General features: G+C 37.3%; 1 protein-coding gene across 1 annotated transcript in view; it reads right to left on the bottom strand.

Annotated features, from left to right (window-relative positions):
- GABRG3 (gamma-aminobutyric acid (GABA) A receptor, gamma 3) overlaps positions 1-21921 on the bottom strand; it is a 322700-nt gene that overhangs the window by 20164 nt on the left and 280615 nt on the right. Inside the window, exon 8 of the mRNA XM_014960137.1 lies at positions 168-320. Coding sequence (XP_014815623.1) covers positions 168-320 — 153 coding nt within the window. The remainder of the gene's footprint in view (positions 1-167; positions 321-21921) is intronic.

Raw genomic sequence — 21921 nt, 5'->3', positions numbered from 1 at the left:
CCAGAGGCTTCAGTGATAAGTAGATCTGGGTCTGCAAGACATGCTGGCAATAATCCACAGCATACAGCTAGTGGTCTCTTTGAAAGGAAGATGACATTTTCAAATGATAGTGTAGGAACTACCAAAAAAAAGATAAAAAGCAGAAAAGGGAATTATTAACAACTTACCTAATGCTGTTCTTGCTGGTGTGGCATCTTTTTTAATCCAAAAGGATACCCAGGAAAGAACAACTGTTAATATACAGGGAATGTATGTTTGAATAGTAAAGTATCCCATTCTTCTACTTAAGTCGAAGTATATAGTCATGACTACATAATCACCTGCAATAATAGCAAAGAAAATAAAATGATATTGTGGTGAGATACAGATGATTGTTCATTGAATTGCTAATTTTTTGAGTTTCATAATAACACTGCGTATGAAATATTTCTTAGTGTTTCAAGAGCATCTGTGCAGCAATGCTCATGTAAAATAGAACTGAAAAAAACCTTTCTATTTTAATTTCCTTTAGTTTTAGGTCTCTGTGGAAATGTTGACCTATTTGGACAGGAAGAGGCTCTCAGTAATCATTCTGGATGAGTAAATTTTTGAAAGGCATCTTGGCTTTCCAGAGGATATTTCTGAATGGTTCCATGGCTACAAATACGAAGCTACTATCATTCACCAGCTTCTGTAACCAGCCCACACAAAATCTCTCCTTCTGCAAGCTGTATCTTCCCTGCCCTAATTTCAGATCTGAGTGACTTCTATTGTCTTTTGAAATATGAATTAGGGTCTTTATAGCAAGCATAGCATGCACAGGCGTATGTCTTTACATAAGAAGTCATTTATAGACACTAGAGCCTCAATGCTGGTGAGAGAGGTCAGACTGCATGCTTTTAAAGGACACATCATTAAAAGTCAAGAGTCTGTCAGCATTCCACCATTTCAAAGCAGTTGTGGTCACTTGTAGTATCTGTAAACCTTCAGAAGGTGAACCTGGATATAAAGCTTATTATCCTGCTGGATACTAAGAATCATGAAATCAAGAGCTCAATAAGAGGCTAGTTTACCTCACGTTACATGATTTTCTTCACAGTATCTCTTCTGCTAACCCTTGTGACTTCACAGGGGATAATAATCTGTCCCTCTGTCTCTACTCAGTAGAGGCTACTGACCTTATCACCTCTCTCCTTACTAACAGCTTCCTCAGCTTCACAGATTTTAACTATCCTTTTCTCTCAGACCATCAGAGTGATTAGCATTAATGAAACTGAACCGAGACCAATTTCTCTACTTTGTTTGAAGTATGTTGCTTCCATTTCAGATGTGAAGAAGAGTTTATATGCCTGAGAACTTTTATGGAGTTTTGTCAGACTACATAAGACTTGACCTAATAAATTATATTGCTTCTTGTTGCAAGCCTTGACTTCATAGAATACAATATTTGCAGAAGGTATTGTTTGCAATAGGTAGGTAAGTATGTTCTCTTACAGCAAACCATCAGAAGAGTGAAGAAATTAGTAGCACAGAGGGACTAATCCCCCAAGGAACATACATACTACTCACCCAAGCAGAGGCATAGCGGATTTATTAGGAGTTCAGACAAATTAAAGCTTAGTCTTCTAGTAACAGGAAGCATATGAACAAAAGCATTTAATATGGTTGATATTTCGACTATAACTAAATATTACATAGAAAATAAATTAATTCAGTAAGAATAACTTCCATCCAAAGAATCCTTGAAGGCCACTGCAAAATGAATGAACTACCATAAGCTAGGCAGTCAAAGGTAAACAAAAATCTGAGGGTTGAATTTGGGGAGAGAAACTTAGAACAACGAATCAAAAGGAAAAGTTTCTGTGTTAAGTACACCGGTTTCATATAGATATATTTGGAGGAGGTTGGTAAGCCTGTGGGTGCTTCCATCATGCCTCTGTTAGAGGAATGTGTACATTTTCAAGAGTACTGTGCCAGTAAAAATCATGTGACCCCAAGAAGCTGGGCAGTCATTTCAAAATCCTTGTGTATTTGGCATTATGGGGCAGAGCTTTAATGAAAGACTTCACTTCTGTTACAAGTAAGAAATACTGCAGTACGTCATGACATAGTGAGCCTTGTGGGTTGTTCACGGGCTAAGGGTTATTTTCATTCCACTAATCCCCAGCACTTTTCTCCATGCAGGAAATGGCACAAGGGAACTGACGTGGGTTAGAACCATTGATTTTGCTGGCTTATAGTTAGACTACATCAGTTTCCTGGTCTGGTTTCTGCAACAAAGAAAGATTTACACCTCAGCAACTGAGAACATTTCATTGAAACAGGTGTAAGGAGTCAGAGGCTGTGTTAACCAGTGCTTCTACTGACAAGAACCAACCCAAGAACCATGGAAAAAAGTTATAATGTTTCAAACACTGTCAAGGCAGAAGGATGAACAAAAAGGGAACTCAAAGACTATAGGAAATGTGCTGAGCCTTTTCATTTCCCGTACTCAGTTATTGTATCTAGCACTGCACATCTATGGATAAACTGCTTGAGAATGCTATAAAACAAAGCAATCCAGAGATTTCTAATTGTGCACAGTGACATATGACACACAATTCAAGTAAACACACAGGTCACTGCTCCCCTGAATAGTATGATCGTAATATCCAGCACAGCAAATGAGAATGGGGCTAGATACTGGGCAGTAAGATTCTGGGAAAGTAAGGTAGAGTCACTGCTTCCAGGTCTCTGAAATAAAGCCAATAAACTGAGATTGGGAGAGAATTATCGCACATTTCAACTGTTTTGCACACTTGAACTGAGGCAGAGATTAAATGACATAGAGAGTACATCATCACATTTGGTCATGAACTGATTCAGTATCTTTCAGGCAGGATTCGTTTGCCTTGATTTTAGACATCTAGAGGGTAAATTATACAGATGACGTGCACACTGTGGCCTCCTTTCTATATTTAATGAAGAGAAATTGGCACTTTTAGTATATGGTTTGTCTAATCTTAGAGGTATAGTTTAGAAGGAGGAGACTGTGCCCAAAACATTTCCATTTCTCTCCTGTGTCTAAAAAAGGAGAGTGATTGGCTCAGATGTAGACAAAAACATTGTAGACGCTTACGGATGATCCAAGAAGTCAATCACACCCCTTGATTCCATGGTGAAAGCTAAATTGAGACACTCCTGTGAGGGTGCTATGGTTATTTTAGATGAATATAATAACCTTCTTAACCTTTCAAAGTGTATTTGAGTTATTTTCCTCCTTTGTTTCATTGTTAAACTTGATGTCTTCTTCCTTGAGGACATGCCCAACTCCTTCTTTGCTTGCTGTACTTCCTTCCTTCCTTCTTTCCTTCCTGCTTGCCTTCTTTCGTCTTCTTCCTTGAGGACATGCCCAACTCCTCCTTTGCTTGCTATACTTCCTTCCTTCCTTCCTTCCTTCCTTCCTTCCTTCCTTCCTTCCTGCCTTCCTGCCTTCCTGCCTTCCTGCCTTCCTGCCTTCCTGCCTGCCTTCCTGCCTTCCTCCCTCCCTCCCTCCCTTCCTCCCTTCCTTCCTTTCTTCCTTCTTTGCTTCCTAGATGAAATCCTAGGATAGTGAGTGCCTGCATTTTTTTGTCTGAGATCCATACAAAAATCCTCACAATGAAGAAGGCAGACCCAGTCATACAGGCAGCAGCTGTGCATATGGACTTATATACTGTACCCTCTGTGCTGTATGCTAACTTACAGGGACACACTGACAGATAATATACCAAGAGACTGGGAGAACAGTTTAGTTCAATGAAATTACCAATGCGAAGTGGAAGTAGGAGGAGAGTTTGCTGGTTCTCCTACAGTACTCTGATCGTGCTTAGTGAGGATGCAACTCAAGAGACGATGAATGCAGATGGCAATGCTTAGTAGGAGGAGGAAATTGCCACTGCTGAATGCAGAACCCTGACTGGAAGCACCAATGTTGTGACTACTGTCAAAGGCAAGCATGTTTCTGCACAATATGTACTAAATGCATTTTTTTAATAGCTACAGTAAATTACAATTTTAAACTAAATTACCACTTCAGTTCTCCTATCCTCAGCCAAGTCAGCTTCTCTTGAGATTCCTGAATTGTCTCTTTGCATATAGAAGAGCCAGCATGGATATGCTGTGGCTACTTTCATTGTTGCACTACAAACTGCACTATTATTATTATTATTATCTAAATTACTCCTTCCAGAAGTAATTATTCTCTATGTATCTAAAAGCACTTTTCTGCAGCTTAAAGGGAAGTAGCCATGGTACACACATTTCTGACCTTCTCTACACACACAAAATAATGTGTACAAAGAACCCTCCTTTCTTCTAAAAGACCTGACCTAGAATTCATTCTGTATATCCTGCAGGCATGAGCAGCCCACAGAAGAGAAAAAGCTTTCAAGAACCCTGCACAGTGCCTCCTTGCTCCTTTGCCAACCTTCAGAGCTCCACTTGCCATTACTGCCACTGCTAAAAGAAGGGCTGGGGCTGATTGTGTGACAAAGCCCTGCAGTGCAGGCAAGATGAGAAAAACCTCCTTCCAAACTTTGTATCATTAAATCAGAGTACTTGATTTAAAAGTAATCACACAGTGATTGCCTAGCTAGGGACCACTGGAATAGCTAATATGAAAAATCTTCATTTTGAAACCTGGAGAGGAGTTCTAATTTTTAACAGATTAAATAATTTCCTAGGAAGGCAAACTAAGTTTTGACTGAACCATCAGACCGTCAATTCACTAAAATAATGAAAATTACCTTGAGGCAAAATAGTGCCTGACCAGTTTTCTATAATGAGAGCAAAAGATGCTCCTTGAGGCAGCAAATCTGGAATAACAGGAATAGTGTAGGAATGCTTCCCATGAAACCAAGATGACTACTGTCTGTGACCCATAGGACTTACATTAGCCTAAGTTTCTAGTTTGAAAGTAGGACACTATTTATAACAATAATGATTTTTAAAGGAATAACTGCTGTGGATTTTAGTGAACAATGCTAGTCTATAGTCTACTTCCTTTGTCTTTTGAAGACATGGTTGGCTGAATTTCCAGAATTTTGCCTACATTGCACCAAGAACAGCTCCCTTAAACGTGACATGTTTAAGCAGAGTGCAATTGGTTATTTTAAGAAAATCTTTAAAAAATATAAAATGATATCCTGTAAATAATTTATTTACTCAAACCATGCTGTACTATTTTATTACACATATTCATTTATCCTGTCATTATACTCTGAGGTTAATAAGTGTTACAATTCCAATTATCTTACAAAAAAGTTCAACAAATAATGACTTTACAAAGACTGCAATACGAAACTACAGTGCACATGCAGAGCAATTTCGGTATGTAAGTGAAGGTTACACACTAATTGTCCATGACTAGAAGTTCAGAATAATGAGGAGTGGCAGAATTTATCCATGTCATTATGAGAGTTTGATTATAGAAAAAAGTCCTAGTCATTAGAGTGAGAACTCGTACAGTGTGTCACAATTATTATTTTGTTGATCAGCAAGACCACAGAGAGTACACTGAAGCATCTTCCTTATTAGTAAATTTACTTAATAGTGAGCAAACTAAATTTCTAATCTTCAGTGCTTTTTTTTATAAAGAAATTTATTTTTATTTAGAAGCCAAGAGCAGACACTATTTAATCCTGCCATTCACTCTTCATTTCCTCCCAACCTGTTTTCTGATCTTTGCTTCCCAAGGCTCCATTATTTTTTTTCCTGAACTAGGTTTATCTGCTTTCTTAGTAAGCTAAAAATTTCCTACTGGTTTGGCCACTGCCTATCAGTCATCCAGGACAATGTCCTTGCATGTATAAATACCTTCATTTACAGACATTTATCAGGGTAGAACTGTAATATTTGAAAACAATCAGCTCAAGCAGGAGACCACTCCTGTTGTTGAATGCATTGGTCAGACAGCTAACAAATAAAACTATTGAAAAAAAAAGTTTTCATCAAAGTCAGTGTATACAGAAGTTTTTGCAAAATGTTCACAAGAGATTTTTTGGAAGTGATGCATGCTATCATGGCAGTGTTGGTGTCAACTGCGAATGTGCAAGTTGCAGGTTCAAGAGATGGTTTCAGGTTCCAGATTTTGCACTATCTAGAAAGAATATCTGAACTGATAATCAGGTAGAAACAGAGACTGTGATATGAAACCCAACCCTGCCTCATTCAGAGTAGAAATTTTCTTCCAAATCAGCCAGAAGAGTCATGTGAACTAGACCTCTTCACATCCCAGGCCATAATCTCAACCCCTCAGAAACATGTCCAGTGGAAGTTCAAGCTATCTTCTTACTAGCATTACTAAAATAAAAACAGGTGGATCAGGATTTCTTAAATTTCGCTGCCTATTACTAACACCTTAGCAGCTGGTCTGTCTACAAAGCTGCTATGCCATCCTAACATGACTTGATCTCCAGCCAGTCCAGCTATGAATGAGCTTTGAACTTTGGAAGATCCAAAAACTAAGCTAAATGGTAGAAGAAACAACTGAATGCCCTTACAGCTGGTTTTGGCTTCAAAAGGAGCTATTATTAAAACAGAAAACACAAGGATTTTGCAGTTCTCTTGAAGAGAAATGTAGAAGGAATGAGAGTCATGAAAGCATAATTGAAAATGCCTTTATCTTTTTCAGCATCCTTATAAACAATGAAGAAATGATGAGGACTTATCGCAAGCTTATTCTGACATCTCCAAAGTGTGTCAATCATCATGCATCAAAAGTTTTCATTTCCAGGAATAATCTTTGCTCCATGGCATTCTAGGACAAGTGCTTCCAAGCCAAAAGGAAGAACAAAATGGTTGAGGTCATGCTGTCACTTAAGGACTTAGATTCCTCTATGCTGCTTTGGCATTTAGGTATCTTCATGGTGATACCAAGATAACCAAGATAACGTGCTTTGATGGGAGCATATGTACAGCAGTGAAACTTGTTTGCACCTCATCCCAAATAAATTGACTGCTCTTGGAGTGGTAAAAGGCACTCAAACATACATAATTTCTACATCAGCTGCCTGTTTAATCACACAAGAAATGCATGCAGACCTTCAGAGGTGTCATTTTTATACGTATTGCCATAATAGGTATGAGATGTCCGGTTGCAGGCAGGGATCTTATATAGTAGATATAGAACAAACAGAGAACAAAAAAGCTCCCTGTGTCCAAAGATCTCTGGTTTTGACTTCATAATTACCTTTGGCATTATTGGGGCATGTCTGTGTGTGTGTGTGAACCTGTGTGCATGTACAAGTACAGCATAGCCCAGATCTGGATTTCAGCACTTACACTTGAACAGTAGATTTTCCAGAAATGCATGCACACCATGAATGCCAATTCATTGCTTAAGTTTCCCATTATCATAGACAAATTACTATACCAGTATACAGTGAAAAAGAGAAACTCAACGCCAACAGCATTGTTTGTGCTTGTAGAAATCATGTTCAATTATAAGTATATACATATTCATAAGCACGCATAATAGAAATCAAATATTGACAGATTAGAGTGTAAAAAGCAAAGACCGAATCCCAGGCTGACTGAAGGCAACAGACTTTTTAAAGTCAAGTAAGACTAAGACTTTGCCCCAACTTATGAAAATTAAAAGACATTAAGTTGTGGGTTGTTTTTTTTCTTGTGTAAAAACAAGAGGAATATAATATTGAGGAATGTATTTTTACTGGAAGCTATAAATTCTTTTCATCACCCTCAAAAATTTTTGTCTGCTTGTTCTTCCTTAGACAGTGAACTTTCATTTTCTTTGATGCAAGCAGCATTTTTAAAAGATTTTTGTAAAATGACAGGTATGTTAACTGAGCTATTGCCTGCACTTAAAAGTTAATGACTATGTTTCCAGGAAGTGAAGTTATTTCACCCTCTGATTTTGGCATTCAGTATTAAATCTGGAAAAACTATGAATTCATTCAAAGATCTAATTTCTTTGTATTGATTTTTTTTTTTTTTAATAGAATTCCTGGCATACACAGGTTGTATACTGGAACTTTTCATGAGGAAATGAAATTAAATAAATAAAAGACCTATTGTTTCAACATTTAAATTCTTTGTGTTCTGTAGTCATTTGAAACCGACTAGTCAATATCCACCCTATCCGATATGCCATACTGGCATTTTCAAAAATGGCTACTTTTGATTCAGCTGTATCCATTTCAGTGTCTGCAGCTGTAGCCCATGTCTTCTGTTAAGTGTCTGGAATGCTTTGAATGTGCTCGGTAGATGGATCAACTTCCATGAACACAACTGACCTCCAAAATTAATCCTAAAAATTAAACCTTGGAAAACAGAAAAGGAAATTATGGTGTTTGGTGGCATGATCCAGAATGTTTTATTTATTTGTACAACTATGTGTTTCTATACCTATACAAGCTGTCCTGCCAAATACACCTATTCCTTCTTCCTAGTCTTACTGCTGTAATACTCGCCTCCAACAAAAGCTATGTGAAGCTGTAGCCTCTTACTCATCTATGCAGTATTACAAGCATCAGAATTGCTCTCAGCCTGTTCAGGCCTATTACATTTAAGCATAATGACATTTTTGTTTTACAACATGAAGTATCATCTCGTATGTTCTTTCAAATAGGGTACTAATGAAAACAATGGATTTTTAATTTGGCTCTTGTAAGGTACAAGTAATATTGGAAAATCCTCTAAAAAATGCAGTTTCATCAAGCCACATAATGGGCATAAAAATGTATAACACCATAAGCAAGACTTCTATCCATGATTACCAGTCCAGTTAGATTTCTGCCTTAACAGTAGAAAAGTTACCCACATAATCTCCGCTTGCATTCATGCATCAATCTGAGAGAAAATCAATATACAAATACATGCATGCATCATCCATTACTCACAGTTCCTAAGAAGTGTTGATATTTATTATATATAGGTTTTCTTTTGTGCTTGAAGAATAAAAGTGAATAATCGCACATGAGGTAAAAACAAATAATAAATTACTATATCTGCTTATGTCAGTGAAAGTAGAAGGATGATAGGAGTGAAAACGAGTGTCATTTGTGTAGGAATCTTTTTAAAAGGCATTTATTGATGGGGAGCTTTTCAAACAGAACAGTCTTCATGCTCCACAGAGCACCAAATACTGTAGGAGGTCTGAGAATATACAACACTAATGACTCTCACATTCATTTTGCTCTTAATAAGCACCGTATCATGCCTGGGAACCCCCAGGTTTATGTCATCTGTCAGTGTTGATCACTTCTCATTTATTTCTAGACTGAATTTTTAACTCACAACAGCTGTTTTTTTTGGGAGAAGGCCTCTTTGTACTGAAGTTTGTTATGAAGTCCCATAGGAATGGATTTGGTGAGCTTGTAATTCCAAAATCAGTTGAAATAGCTTCCAATTAGCTATCAAAAAATCCCATTTCAACATTTTCAAATAAAATGCTCCTTTTTTCTTCCTCAGAATTTAGTTTTACACATTTAAAAAAAAAATACTAATAGAAATGCAACATTTTGCTTGACCACATATTCTTTTTGTTCAATTAAAATGTTCATGAGTTTGGCCTCACCATTGTCACTGTACTGTGACATCTTTTATCCACTTATGGAATGGGTAACCTGTTTCTTCCTATCCATACTGACATCTAGTCCACCTCAGTTGTCCCTAGCATATGCTCTTGTGATCTTTAGAAAGCTTTAAGTAGCATCTCACTGTTGGAAGCCCATACTGGTTGATCATGTTGCATCCTGGAAGAGGCTATGGTGATTATCTGGTCTCACTTTCTGCATGATATGAGATTTTCCTGAAGCAATCACTGCTGCAAACCCAAAAGTTATGGATAACGTGGAACAACTTTTAGAAAGGCATTCTATTTTTATTTATATTTTATTTATATTTTTATTTATAGATTTCCAGCAATAGAATTACACTGTAACCCTTGAAGTTCTTTCAATGCTTCACTACTCTCACTGTGAAAACAGGTGGGTTTTTCTTAGTCTGTAGTTATCTAGCATCACCTCAGACCTTGAATCTTAATACATCTTTGCTAGACTGAAGAATCCTTTTTTAACCAGTTTTCTTTTCCTCATGCAGGTATTTAGAGATGGTACTTAACTACCCTTAATCCTTCAAGATAAAAATTTATGGCCTCTTAACACAAGGAATACTTTCCAGTCTCTAATAAATCTTCTGAATCTTTTGTGCAATCCACAACTTCTCAAAATTACTCTTGAAGTGCAGCCATCAGAATTAGGTCTTATTTCAACAGCACCTACATAAACATAACATATAGAGACAACATAAATGCCCTTCTTCTAGACAATAATCTCTCTCTGAATACATATCCAAAATCTGTGATCAGTATTTTGGCCATACCTTCAAACAAGAAGTGTATTTTAAAATAACTCTTAATTGACAAGAAATGTCCCAGAGCCTACAAACCTGCAGCACCGAGAATGGTAAGTCTCCAATTCTGGGAAAGCAAAATCCACAGGCTTCAATCCTAAATTCATGCTTTGATAAGGAATGCATGTTCTGAAGTACAGAAATGCCTATAAGCACTTGAATCCAGACTCCCAAGCTATCTGAACTACATTCTATCATGACTTGTATCTATTATTGATTGTTCCCTCATCCTTTGTGTCACCTATAAAGGCAATAAGCCTTAATGTTATGATTGCTTCTCCATCATTAACAAAAATTATTAAATAGCATGAAGCCAGAAGACAGCATCTCAACAGAAGGCCCTGATGAATAATGTTTTTTCTAGCTACATTTTGAATCTTACCAGGTAGTCAAAATTTAATAATTTTATATGAGTCACAATGATTTTCTTATCGTTGTAGCTTCTTAATCAAAATGTCATACTGCATCAAGTGACATGTCTTACAAAGGTACATTATATCACCACAAATATATAAGCTTGGAAGATGATATTGAGCCAGCTTGATGGGATTTAGTTTCTAAGAATGAATATTTATTGGTGTTAATTATACTATCCTCTACATTTGTATTAATCTATTCCAGGATCAGCTGTTCCATAGCTTTGCTTGAGACCAATGCCAGGATGAAAATCCTGTAATTACTTGGGTCATTTTCTTTAATTTTTTTTGAAAAAAAGGGCGGTGAAAGTGTTTTATTTCCTGTCAAGCCTTCCTTGAGGATCCATCACAAATAGGCAGTAGTGATCCCTGTTCAGCTCTTTAAACTATTGTTATCAAGCTATTAAAGGGTATGTTAAGTAAGCTTGTGCCAGGGAAGTGGATGGTAACATTAGAATAGAATAGAATAGAATAGAATAGAATAGAATAGAATAGAATAATTTAATTGAAAAGGACCTACAACTATCATCTACTCCAACTATCTGACCAATTCACGGCTGACCAAAAGTTAAAGCATGTTGTGAATGGCATAACTCCAGTCTTAAACACTGACAGGCTTGGGGCATCAACCACCTCTCTAGGAAGCCTGTTCCAGAGTTTGGCCACCCTCTCAGTGCAGAAATGCTTCCTAATTTCCAGTCTAAACCTCCCCTGGTGCAGCTTTGAACCATTCCCATATGTCCTATTACTGGGTCCCAAGGAAAAGAGATCAGCATCCCCTTCTCCATTTCCCCTCCTCGAGAAGCTGTAAAGAGCAATGAGGTTGCCCCTCAGACTCCTTTTCTCCAAAGTTGACAAACTCAGAATCTTCAGCCACTGCCCATAAGATGTTCCTTCCAGATCTTTCACTAGCTTTGTTGCCCCTCTCTGGACTCATTCAAGAACCTTCATAACCTTCTTAAATTGTGTTCTCTATTTTCCACACATAAAACCAGTAAGTGACTGCTTGCATTCAAAAAACCTGTAATAGTTTATCTTTTACACTCGTTCTATCTCATACCAAACTCCTGCATGCTACAGACGACGCTTTTTCAGCTAAGAAATTCCAAAGAATACTAGTATTTGCAGGAGGAGTTTTGTAGCATAATCCTTCAGATAAGGCACAGCTAATTCTCACTTCACATTATAGGTAGGTGTGGGTGGTTTTTTTTTTATTACAGAGCTATTTGGTAGTCTGTAACAGATGCAAGCTTGAATTCTGTTTTCTGTTTTATCCGGTAGAATAAAGAAAAATATTGATCCATATGCATTCACGCTTATTTACTTCCAAGACATTTGACAACTGGAAAAAAGTAACCCCACTTATGACTGAGTGTTATTTTAGCTCCTTCTTTGCCTACTCAAGCCTTTCTTACTAGATTATTATCAGTCCTTCTTACATTCCCAACAATAACTATTTTGTGTCTTCAAATTTCACTGATATGACCTTTTCAAATGTATATTCATAAACAAGCCATCCCTATTGCCTTTATTCATTTCCCTAGCTTGTGTCTCTGATATTCATACAGAGTTTTTTCCTTCGCATCCCTTAATACCTTCATTCCAATGTGCTGTTAATAAATTAATTTTGTGTTAAATAAATACTCCTTTTTTTTCCTGTTCCTGCTAGCCCTTTTTCTTCAGTGTACTGCCCTCCTGGATTAGCTTGCCAGTCTGTTTGGTACTTCCCAGTTCATTTGCAATGAATGAAAAAGCCAGCCTAAATTGCATCCAAATCCAACTACTTCTCATCTGTCCATTTCTGAGTAATATTTTTTATTTCTGAACTCCATGCTCAGACTTTCACTAGTTTTCATCAGATACATTGCCTTCTTTTAGTTCAAATCCCAATAAACTTAGTTTTAACCTGTCAATAGTGTTCACTCATAATTATTAAAGACATCATATCAGAAATTTAGCCCAAGTCTGTTGTTATTTTTCTCCTTGCTGTCTCTAGGGAATTGGTTTTGCTTATTGATGAATTCTTTTCATCTGATATACTGCAGTGTGAAATACATAAATTACAGGAGAATAACATGCATTGAAATTTTAAGGGGCTTCTGTTAAATTACAGACTGTCAGGAAAATGTTACCCTGTTGCAAATGAAGAAATAGAGCCGTTATCCTTGACTACCTTTTAGTAACACATTTTTATCATTCTCTTCAGTCCTGGGCAAGAGCCTACATGTATTTCTATATCTTCCCTGCATGATCCAGAATAGGAAGAGTGACCACAAAGAACTGCAGAGAGAAGAAAGGACTCCTGTAAAATTCTGAAGAAATGGATGGCCAAGGTAAGTTCAGTGACATGAACGTGATGCTTCATTCACAATTCATAGTTAACTGTAGAGTGGAGCACCTATAGTGCAGGAAGATATCAACATCCATTGATGCCAGAAGTTAATTAGTTGTTGGCAAATGAAAAAACAGTTCTGTGTAATAAAGCCAGACCAAACTATGGATTTATTTTTCAACTCTGCTAACTGTTTGAAGAGAATATGGTAATATTTTTGATTATTACTCTATAGATTCCGTTTTTTCTCAACTACAAATACCCATGCAATTACCTAAAAAAGTATGAGTTTTGCAGAGAGTGGAGTGGCCTGCTGTACTTCAACCCATGAATCATCATTAATCACATATTCAAATGGCACTGCATGAAGAGGATTTTTTTTTTCAGATATGTGCAAATTAAAAGGGGACATGAGATGAATTCTAAATGACTGTAACAGTACAAAGACTTTGAAAATTCAGCAACTTCAACCAAGTATTTGTAAGAGGAGAACAATTTGGAAATGGCTAAATATGGGAGAATCTATTTGGTTTTTAACTATTTAATGACTGTGTTGCTCTGGTGGCTGAAGATCCAGTCTGCATGGAGAAGCAAAAAACAGAGTGCATGATTTAAAGTTATTTTGTCCAAAATGTTTGCAAAACATTAAGTTTTCATGCCACAGCTGTGGGTGTTGTTTACCCGGACTTTAGTAAAGCTTTTGACACTGTTTCCCAGAGCATTCTCCTAGCGAAACTGGCTGCTCATGACTTGGATGGTCATATGGTTCACCCGGTAAAAAAAATGGCTGGAGGGCCAAGCCCAAAGAATGGTAGTAAAAGGAATTAAATCCAGTTGGCAGCTGGTCACAAGTGGTGTTCCCCAGGGCTCAGTTTGGGGTTAGTTCTATTTAATATCTTTATCAGTGATCTGGAAAAGGTATCAAGTGCACCAGCTTGCAGACGACACCAAGTTAGGTGGGAGTGTTGACCTGCTTGAGGGTAGGAAGGCTCTACAGAGGGATCTGGACCCGATCGATTGATGAGCTGAGGTTAAACAAGGCTAAGTGCCGGGTCCTGCACTTGAGTCACAACAACCCCATGTAGTGCTACAGGCTTGGGGAAGAGTGGCTGGGGAGCTGCCCAGCAGAAAAGGAGGTGTTGGTTGACAGCTGGTTGAATATGAGCCAGTGGTGTGTCCAGGTGGCCAAGAAGGCCAACAGCATCCTGGTTTGTATCAGAAATAGTGTGGCCAGCAGGACTGCAGAAGTGATTGTCCCTCTGTACTTGACACTGGTGAGGTTGTGCTGAGTTTTGGGCCTATCACTACCAGAAAGATATTGAAGTGCTGGAGTGTGTCCAGAGAATGGCAATGAAGCTGGTGAAGCTGGTCTAAAGCACAAGTCTTATGAGGACCGGCTGAGGGAAATGAGGTGGTTTAGCCTAGAGAAAAGGAGGCTGAGGGGAGACCTTATCACTCTCTACTACTGCTTGAAAGGAGGTGTAGCGAGGTGGGAGTTGGTCTCTTTTTCCAAGTAACAAGCAATAAGACAAGAGGAAATGTCTTCAAGTTACACCAGGGGAGGTTTAGGATGGATATTAGGAAAACATTTCTTCACAGAAAAGGTTATTAAACTTTGGAACAGGCTGCCCAGGGAAGTGGTTGAATGACCATCTCTAGAGGTATTAAAAGATGTGTCAGTGTGCTGCTTAGGGACATGTTTCAGTGGCAGTTTTGGCAATGTTAGGCTAATGGTTGACTCGATCTTCCAGCCTGGGTGATCCTATGATTCTATGAAAGGGCTAAGTTGGTTTCATTTATGTGAAAGGACTCAGTTAAAAATTTGAAGAGCTACACTGATGGAACATAGTAACTATGGAAAGGCTGTAGGCTGGAAGTTTGTCATTCCTGCGTACATCTGTTGGCACTGCTTGTTTCTGCAAGAACAGTCTTCATTGCTGGCCCTCGCAGGCCTGTGACTTGTAACCATGCCCTGCTTTCATTAAACAACCAGGGGTGAACTCTAGACCAGTGGATGTCTTCTGCTGACTGCAGCCTAAATATTAGTCATAACACTTTCAAAATCACTTCAGTCTATTGGAAATCAATGAGGTACAGGTTTTTAAGTCACTTAGGCCACATATTTACAAAGTAATTGGATGAGCACAAGAGAGGCTCGAAGTGTGGCATGCTCTGGCACCAGCCCATGTTGCAACACTATGAATGCCTTGCTAATACCGATGGATTGCCAGTCTTTAGTGGGGTCACTTTGGGACCACTGCTACTGGGTGTGTGCAGCATGCAAGGTCCCTCATGGGTCTGTGCACTCCGCAGATTGACCAACAGACACTTCTGAGAGTTTTCTTCTATGTACATTAGTTTTACATATGCAAATAGAATCTGTCAGTACTGGTCACCTAGTGAAAAGAGTATGGGGCCTACATTATTTACATTTCACTGAAATTAAGTCCTCTGAAGAAGAAAGTGAATGAATGTTTCCATTTCTGAAGGTCTTAGGACTGCAAAAATATTTAATAAGGTACCCAAGAGGCAGCCAAAAAAATTCACTGGCAGTCTTAATTTAAGCCTCTGATTTTGGGGTTTTTTTTCACAGCCAGCAGTCTTTTTGACCTACGCTTTGCTTCCAAAGTTGAAACTGAATGAAATATAGGGAGAAAACACCACATGTACAAAATGGTAATGTGTTAGAAATAAACAGCTGGGGAGATGTGATTCAGCCCTGTGAGAAGGAAAATCAGGAAATTCCTAAATTGTTAGGGTCCCATTTAAATATTATACACACCTTTGCAATCTAACCACATACAGAACAGCCATCACATTTGAGACCTACTTTGGCTAAGAGCTACCTGAGCAGCAGTCCGTGTTGGGAAAAAAACATAAACAAGTTTTTCATATTTCTCCCAAGTAAAATTACTGATTTTAGAAACCACCAGACAGACTGGAGTACCTTATTTACACAGGTTGGTCACAGGTATCAGCAAGACAATTAATATTCATGATGCTTAGCAGGCATCAGCCTGAGGGGAAGAGCTGGCTCAAGGAAGAAGACTAGTCTTAAGTTTCACTCTGTGAAGGGTGCTGTAACCAAGAGCTATGGCTGAATGTGTGCTGTCAGCACCTGCTTACTGAACACTAGCTTTTGACAGTTCAGTGATTTGCAACATATACAATGTTTAAGAAGAGCATTCGATTAGCCCAGAATAGAGGTTGGCACTGTGTAAATAGGTGCTTGAGGAGTTTCTGTCAGCAAGGAGTTTCTGTCAGCAAGGGATAAAGTTTGCTTTGCTGTGTGCATTTGTTCCAATAAAAAGTGCTTTCAAAAAAACCCTGGGGAAAGAACCAGACATCATGCCTATCCCTTTCTCTCCTCCCTTTTTTTCTGTTTTCCCCCCCCTTTTTTTTTTTTCCTCCTGTTACTGCTCTTTACAAGGAGAGCATATTCCTATGTGTAGATTATACCTTATTGAATGAGAAGTGCCTTCCGGAACTGAGTTACCATTGATCAATTACTGTTGCATTTATTGATGAGCCTGACTATGACAAGATGTTCCACATAAGACTTTCATAATGCTTCAAGCAAACAGCTTGAGTATTTGGATATTACGATTAGTTTTCCCTCAGTGTGCTCTTTCTTTGACTACATTATTTGAGTCTTGACTACTGGTAATTTTATTCTATATCCAGACCTCTGCTGTGCATTATCTCCAATTTGTACCAGGCTGTGCAGTACGCTTGCAATAGGAATAATGGGAATAATCACACTTGTGCACTGCTTGGGTAAGAGGCTATTGTGCTAAGCCCCTACATGGTTTAGTCCCTAGAAAGAATGAGGTTTCTATGGCACTACCAACCAGTTATGGCAAACTTTGGGTCTTTGTACATAAATAAGATTCTAATGCGATACTAACAGCAGGTGTAAATTGTCAGAAAATGAATGGGACACACTGGTAAAACTAAAGTGCTTGAAAGAGCCTGAAGAATCACTTGTGATGCAATTAGGTTGCTTTTGCATTAATATTTAAATGTATTTTTACTGCAAGGACAATACATAATGATAAATACCAAAATACCAAATGGAAAATGACAGATCATCTATGAGAACCGCCTTGAGTTTTTATTTTTTTTATGTGTAGATGCATTTGGTCAGCATTTCCCAGAGTTTTCAGGGATGCACAGGTCATCTGTGAAAATGTTTGCAAAGAATACTGCAGCCTTAGAGCTCATGACTTTCAGAAAATTTACCTTAAAAAAAAAAGAAGAAAATTGTTCCACTGTTTAAGGATTTCTTAGTGTGATTTGTAACCTGGTTTGATTCAAACTGTTATTTTTGGCAAGTACTGTAATTAATGATTGACATAAACTAATTGCTTTGGCTAGTTTGGAAACAGCACGTTTAAATAACTAAAATGCTGAAAAAAAACCCCCAAGCCTTCTTATTCTGAGAATATCTTCAAATTAATTAAATTAAATTATGAAACCTCTAACCACTTCCTCCTTGAATCAACCTTCTTCTACCTGGTTTACTTCATCTGGAGCTACCTATCCTCAGGCAGTCTTAATTTCTGTTTCATTATTTTTTGTATTATTATTCTTTTCCTACTTTAAACAAAGTGATATACGCAATTTTTCTCCATCTCAACCTATCACACAATTTTTTTCCTCTAGCATACTCCCTCTTAATTTACGAATTGCTTTGGAAATTACCACTTCAAGAGTTTTCTATACATTGAATTTTAATGTCAGAAAATGCAATTTGTTCTTTAAAATAATCATTAAACATGTCTTTCTGATAAAGCCAATGGGACCGATGAATAATACTGTCTTCTAAATACCAGCCAGAGTGACCTATACTCTTGCAAGATAGCATGCATGTCTCCATCAGAAATGGCAAACATAATTAGTTCCCATGAGCACTCAGAAATATCTTCCTATTCTCATGATATCTTTTATGATACTATCCATGAATTATTAATTTTAAGTGGTTTTAATCAAGGCCTGGATGATTTAATGTACTAGACAGTACTATAAAAACATTTTTGGTACAGATCCACAGATATGAAAATACATAAACATAAAAGATTGCTGTAGGCCTGAAGCAATATATGAAGTTAACAGCTCAAAATTCTAAGATTATGATTTGCTTAAACTTGGTATATATATTGTGCCTTGTCATCCCACCCTCTCAATCTTGAAGTAATGAACTTCAGTAATAACTGATACTCTAACATCTATTCCATCCTTGAATGGATTTCTATACAACCCTATAATAATTCAGATTTAAAAAGAAAAAAAGTGAAGTGGAGGCCAAGAAATTCAGGATTATTGCTTATTACAGCCAGGCAATCCAAGATCTGAAGGCTATAATCCACCTATGATATTTCTAATGTAATCAAATAGGATGGATATAAGCAAGAACAGCTCTAAATCTAAAACTAAATCTAAAGCTCTAATTCTGGCATGTTCTCTTTTCAGTTGTTGGCTGTACATCTTTTCCCTTGTAAAACTTCTTTGAAGAAAAGTGTAGTTCTCTTCTGTTAGCCTGTCCTGCTAAGTGATGCTGTTCACGTTCTCTCTTGCAGTGATTGTATAGGGTAATTCTTTAAACAGGTTCACGTCAAAACCAGGAGACTACAATGTTAAGAACTGAAAACTTTTTTTTTTGTTCCCTCTGTTCTGCAAGGGTCTTTCAGTACAGAGCAGTGCATTCTTAATACAGATTGCCTTGATTTTCGCTGCAGGAACCTATCAAGTCTCACAAAGCCTGAAGCCCTGCCAACATGGAATATTACATTTTTGGCAATTCCTTCCAGATAGCAATGAATGACAAAAGCCAAAATGGTCAAAGCTTTGTGGTTCTTGCATTTAGGAGGTTCTTTGTTTGTTTGTGAAAAAATAAGCAGCCTTGTTTCTTGATTTTCATCCAAATTTTTGCCTCTATCGAATCTATCCACTTTCTGATTGAAAAAAGGTTCCCCTGAACATTTTCTTTCCTAACTTTATTTGCAGCCTGTCCTGCAGCCCTGTGGATACCTGAGCTCAGTGATTGATACTGTCTATGATCATTTAGCACCCAATTCCAGAAAAGGACAAAACAAAGATGTTTTGCCATGGGTTCATAAGCATTTTGTTGACAGCAGAGAACTGGTGAGATCTGAGGGTCTTGGAGGCGATTCCAGACTCTGAACAGCAATGTAGCCTTTCCACCAAGCTTAATATATTCTGCCTCTGTCCAAAGCCTTTTCTCATTCACAGCTCCAACTTTCTTTCTTCCAACTTTTATGCAATCGGCTCCAGCACGAGTTCACCAGCTTCTCATCCCAGTCCCAGTCTCCTCGTCCCTCCCGTCTCCCTTTCCCCCGTGCCCCCGTCTTTCCTACACTGTATGCCTCCATTTCCTACCACAGAAATTTTCTTGTCTGGCCTTCCCCCCAGCTCTGTCTTCTTTTGGAAACTTTTAAGTTTGTTTTATGCATTTATTAATGAACTGTTAACAGTAATGAAGCAAAATCACTGAATGAGGCATGCTTTTGGATTAATTAAGTTTGGAGAAAAAAATGACCTGGAAGAGAGGATTTCTTTGCTCCTGGACCTACAGGGCATTTTTGTGTTTCACCTTCAGTGTGATCTCCTGACCAGAAGGAGCCTGGACTGGGCCCACAAACTTTTCAAACACAGAGTGAGGCAAGGTATTTTCCCTGGAAAGCTGTCATGCTGGATTAATTAACTCTAAGATACAAGCTCTCCCTTGCATGCCTTAACTCACAGGGTGACCTTACACAGGTGGAGTGAGGACAGTTTAAACTTAACTAGTCCTCTTCCTCAAAATTATTTATTTCAATATAAATATATTTCCACAATTTTTTATTATTTCCACTCTTTCTTGTTTTACTTATGGGATGAAATATCTTGGAAGCATAAACCAAAGCTTTAGATGTCCAAAACTGCTTAGAATTTAGCTACTTAAATGGACAGGCAGGAGACTGGTCCATAATCTTATAAATGTCAGGGCAACTCTGTTTATGATTTATATTGTTGGATTACATATTCTAAGAAAACGGGAGTGGGGGCTAGACATTTTCTCAACACTTCACTTACCTTTAAATCAATATTTCATGAAAATATTTCCAGTTCCTTAAGCATTTGCACTATAAGATTTTATCAAGTTTTAATCATGTTTGGGTGGCTGAACATGTTTGATTAATAAAACTCCCACTTTTCATTATTAATACTAAGGTTGTCAACCTAGTAAAAACTCTGAAATGGAAAATCAAAGCTGGAAATCATCTGAGATCCTGTAATACTAATGCTTGAGTCTGCATTTATGTGGATTTGCCGAGGGATAAAGCTGTGTTTTATCATTAATAAAAACAGTACATTTTTAATTCCACAGACACTCTTACAAAGAGGTTTTCTGGTGGTTTTTTTTGTTTGTTTGTTTGTTTGTTTTTTCTTTCTCTTTTCTTTAAGCATATTTAACTGGAACTAAATGCAAATCTCAAAGTTTATATATTAAAGCTGAACAAGTAAATCTTTCATGTCCCTGTTTCTTCCTTCAGTCTCCAATTATGTAGATAATTTCATGTTCAATTTTTACAGTAAAAAAAATGGCATAAATGCATCTTTAGTGAGAAAGAGTGGGGGCTAGACATTTTCTCAACACTTCACTTACCTTTAAATCAATATTTCATGAAAATATTTCCAGTTCCTTAAGCATTTGCACTATAAGATTTTATCAAGTTTTAATCATGTTTGGGTGGCTGAACATGTTTGATTAATAAAACTCCCACTTTTCATTATTAATACTAAGGTTGTCAACCTAGTAAAAACTCTGAAATGGAAAATCAAAGCTGGAAATCATCTGAGATCCTGTAATACTAATGCTTGAGTCTGCATTTATGTGGATTTGCCGAGGGATAAAGCTGTGTTTTATCATTAATAAAAACAGTACATTTTTAATTCCACAGACACTCTTACAAAGAGGTTTTCTGGTGGTTTTTTTTGTTTGTTTGTTTGTTTTTTCTTTCTCTTTTCTTTAAGCATATTTAACTGGAACTAAATGCAAATCTCAAAGTTTATATATTAAAGCTGAACAAGTAAATCTTTCATGTCCCTGTTTCTTCCTTCAGTCTCCAATTATGTAGATAATTTCATGTTCAATTTTTGCAGTAAAAAAAATGGCATAAATGCATCTTTAGTGAGAAACCAGTACATTTAAATTCTATATAGTTAGAATGTTCTCTTGCCTTTTTATGAAGTCATGTAAATTTTGATGAAATAATGTAAATATTACGTACCAATTGGCTGTTATTTTTACATCTGCCTAAAACTGATATAAGTTACCACACTAGATTCAAGGGAGGAGAGAACATGTTCCTCATTTTCTCTATATTTATTCTTGTTTTCTTGATTTTAGTGGTCTTCTATAGCACATCTATCTATAGATCATATTCCACAAAGATCCCTACAAATAGCGTGACCATACAAGACAATATGCCTCTTAAGCAATTTGCCAAATTGATTTTACAGCATGAAAAGCTGTAGGTGTCTGAAGACAAAAAGTGAAAAACAAAAAAAACCCAACCAAAACAAACAAAAAATCAAAGAAAAATAAGTAGAGGGAAGAAAGCCTTTAAAAACCCACTTTCTAATGCAACCCTTTAAAAATAGGTTTGATTTCTCTTTTTGACATAAGGTGATTTAAAAATCCAGTATTCATAACTGGATGTCTCACAATATGAAGTGGTGGGGAACAGGGCAGGCAACGGGAAAAAAAAGCACCCTGAGGAAAGTGAATCAAAT

This window comes from Calidris pugnax, unplaced genomic scaffold, assembly GCF_001431845.1.
Source record: "Calidris pugnax isolate Ruff unplaced genomic scaffold, ASM143184v1 scaffold188, whole genome shotgun sequence".
Classification (NCBI taxonomy): Eukaryota; Metazoa; Chordata; class Aves; order Charadriiformes; family Scolopacidae; genus Calidris; species Calidris pugnax.
The sequence above is the reverse complement of the archived record's forward strand: the minus strand, read 5'-3'. Positions and strand labels throughout refer to the sequence as shown.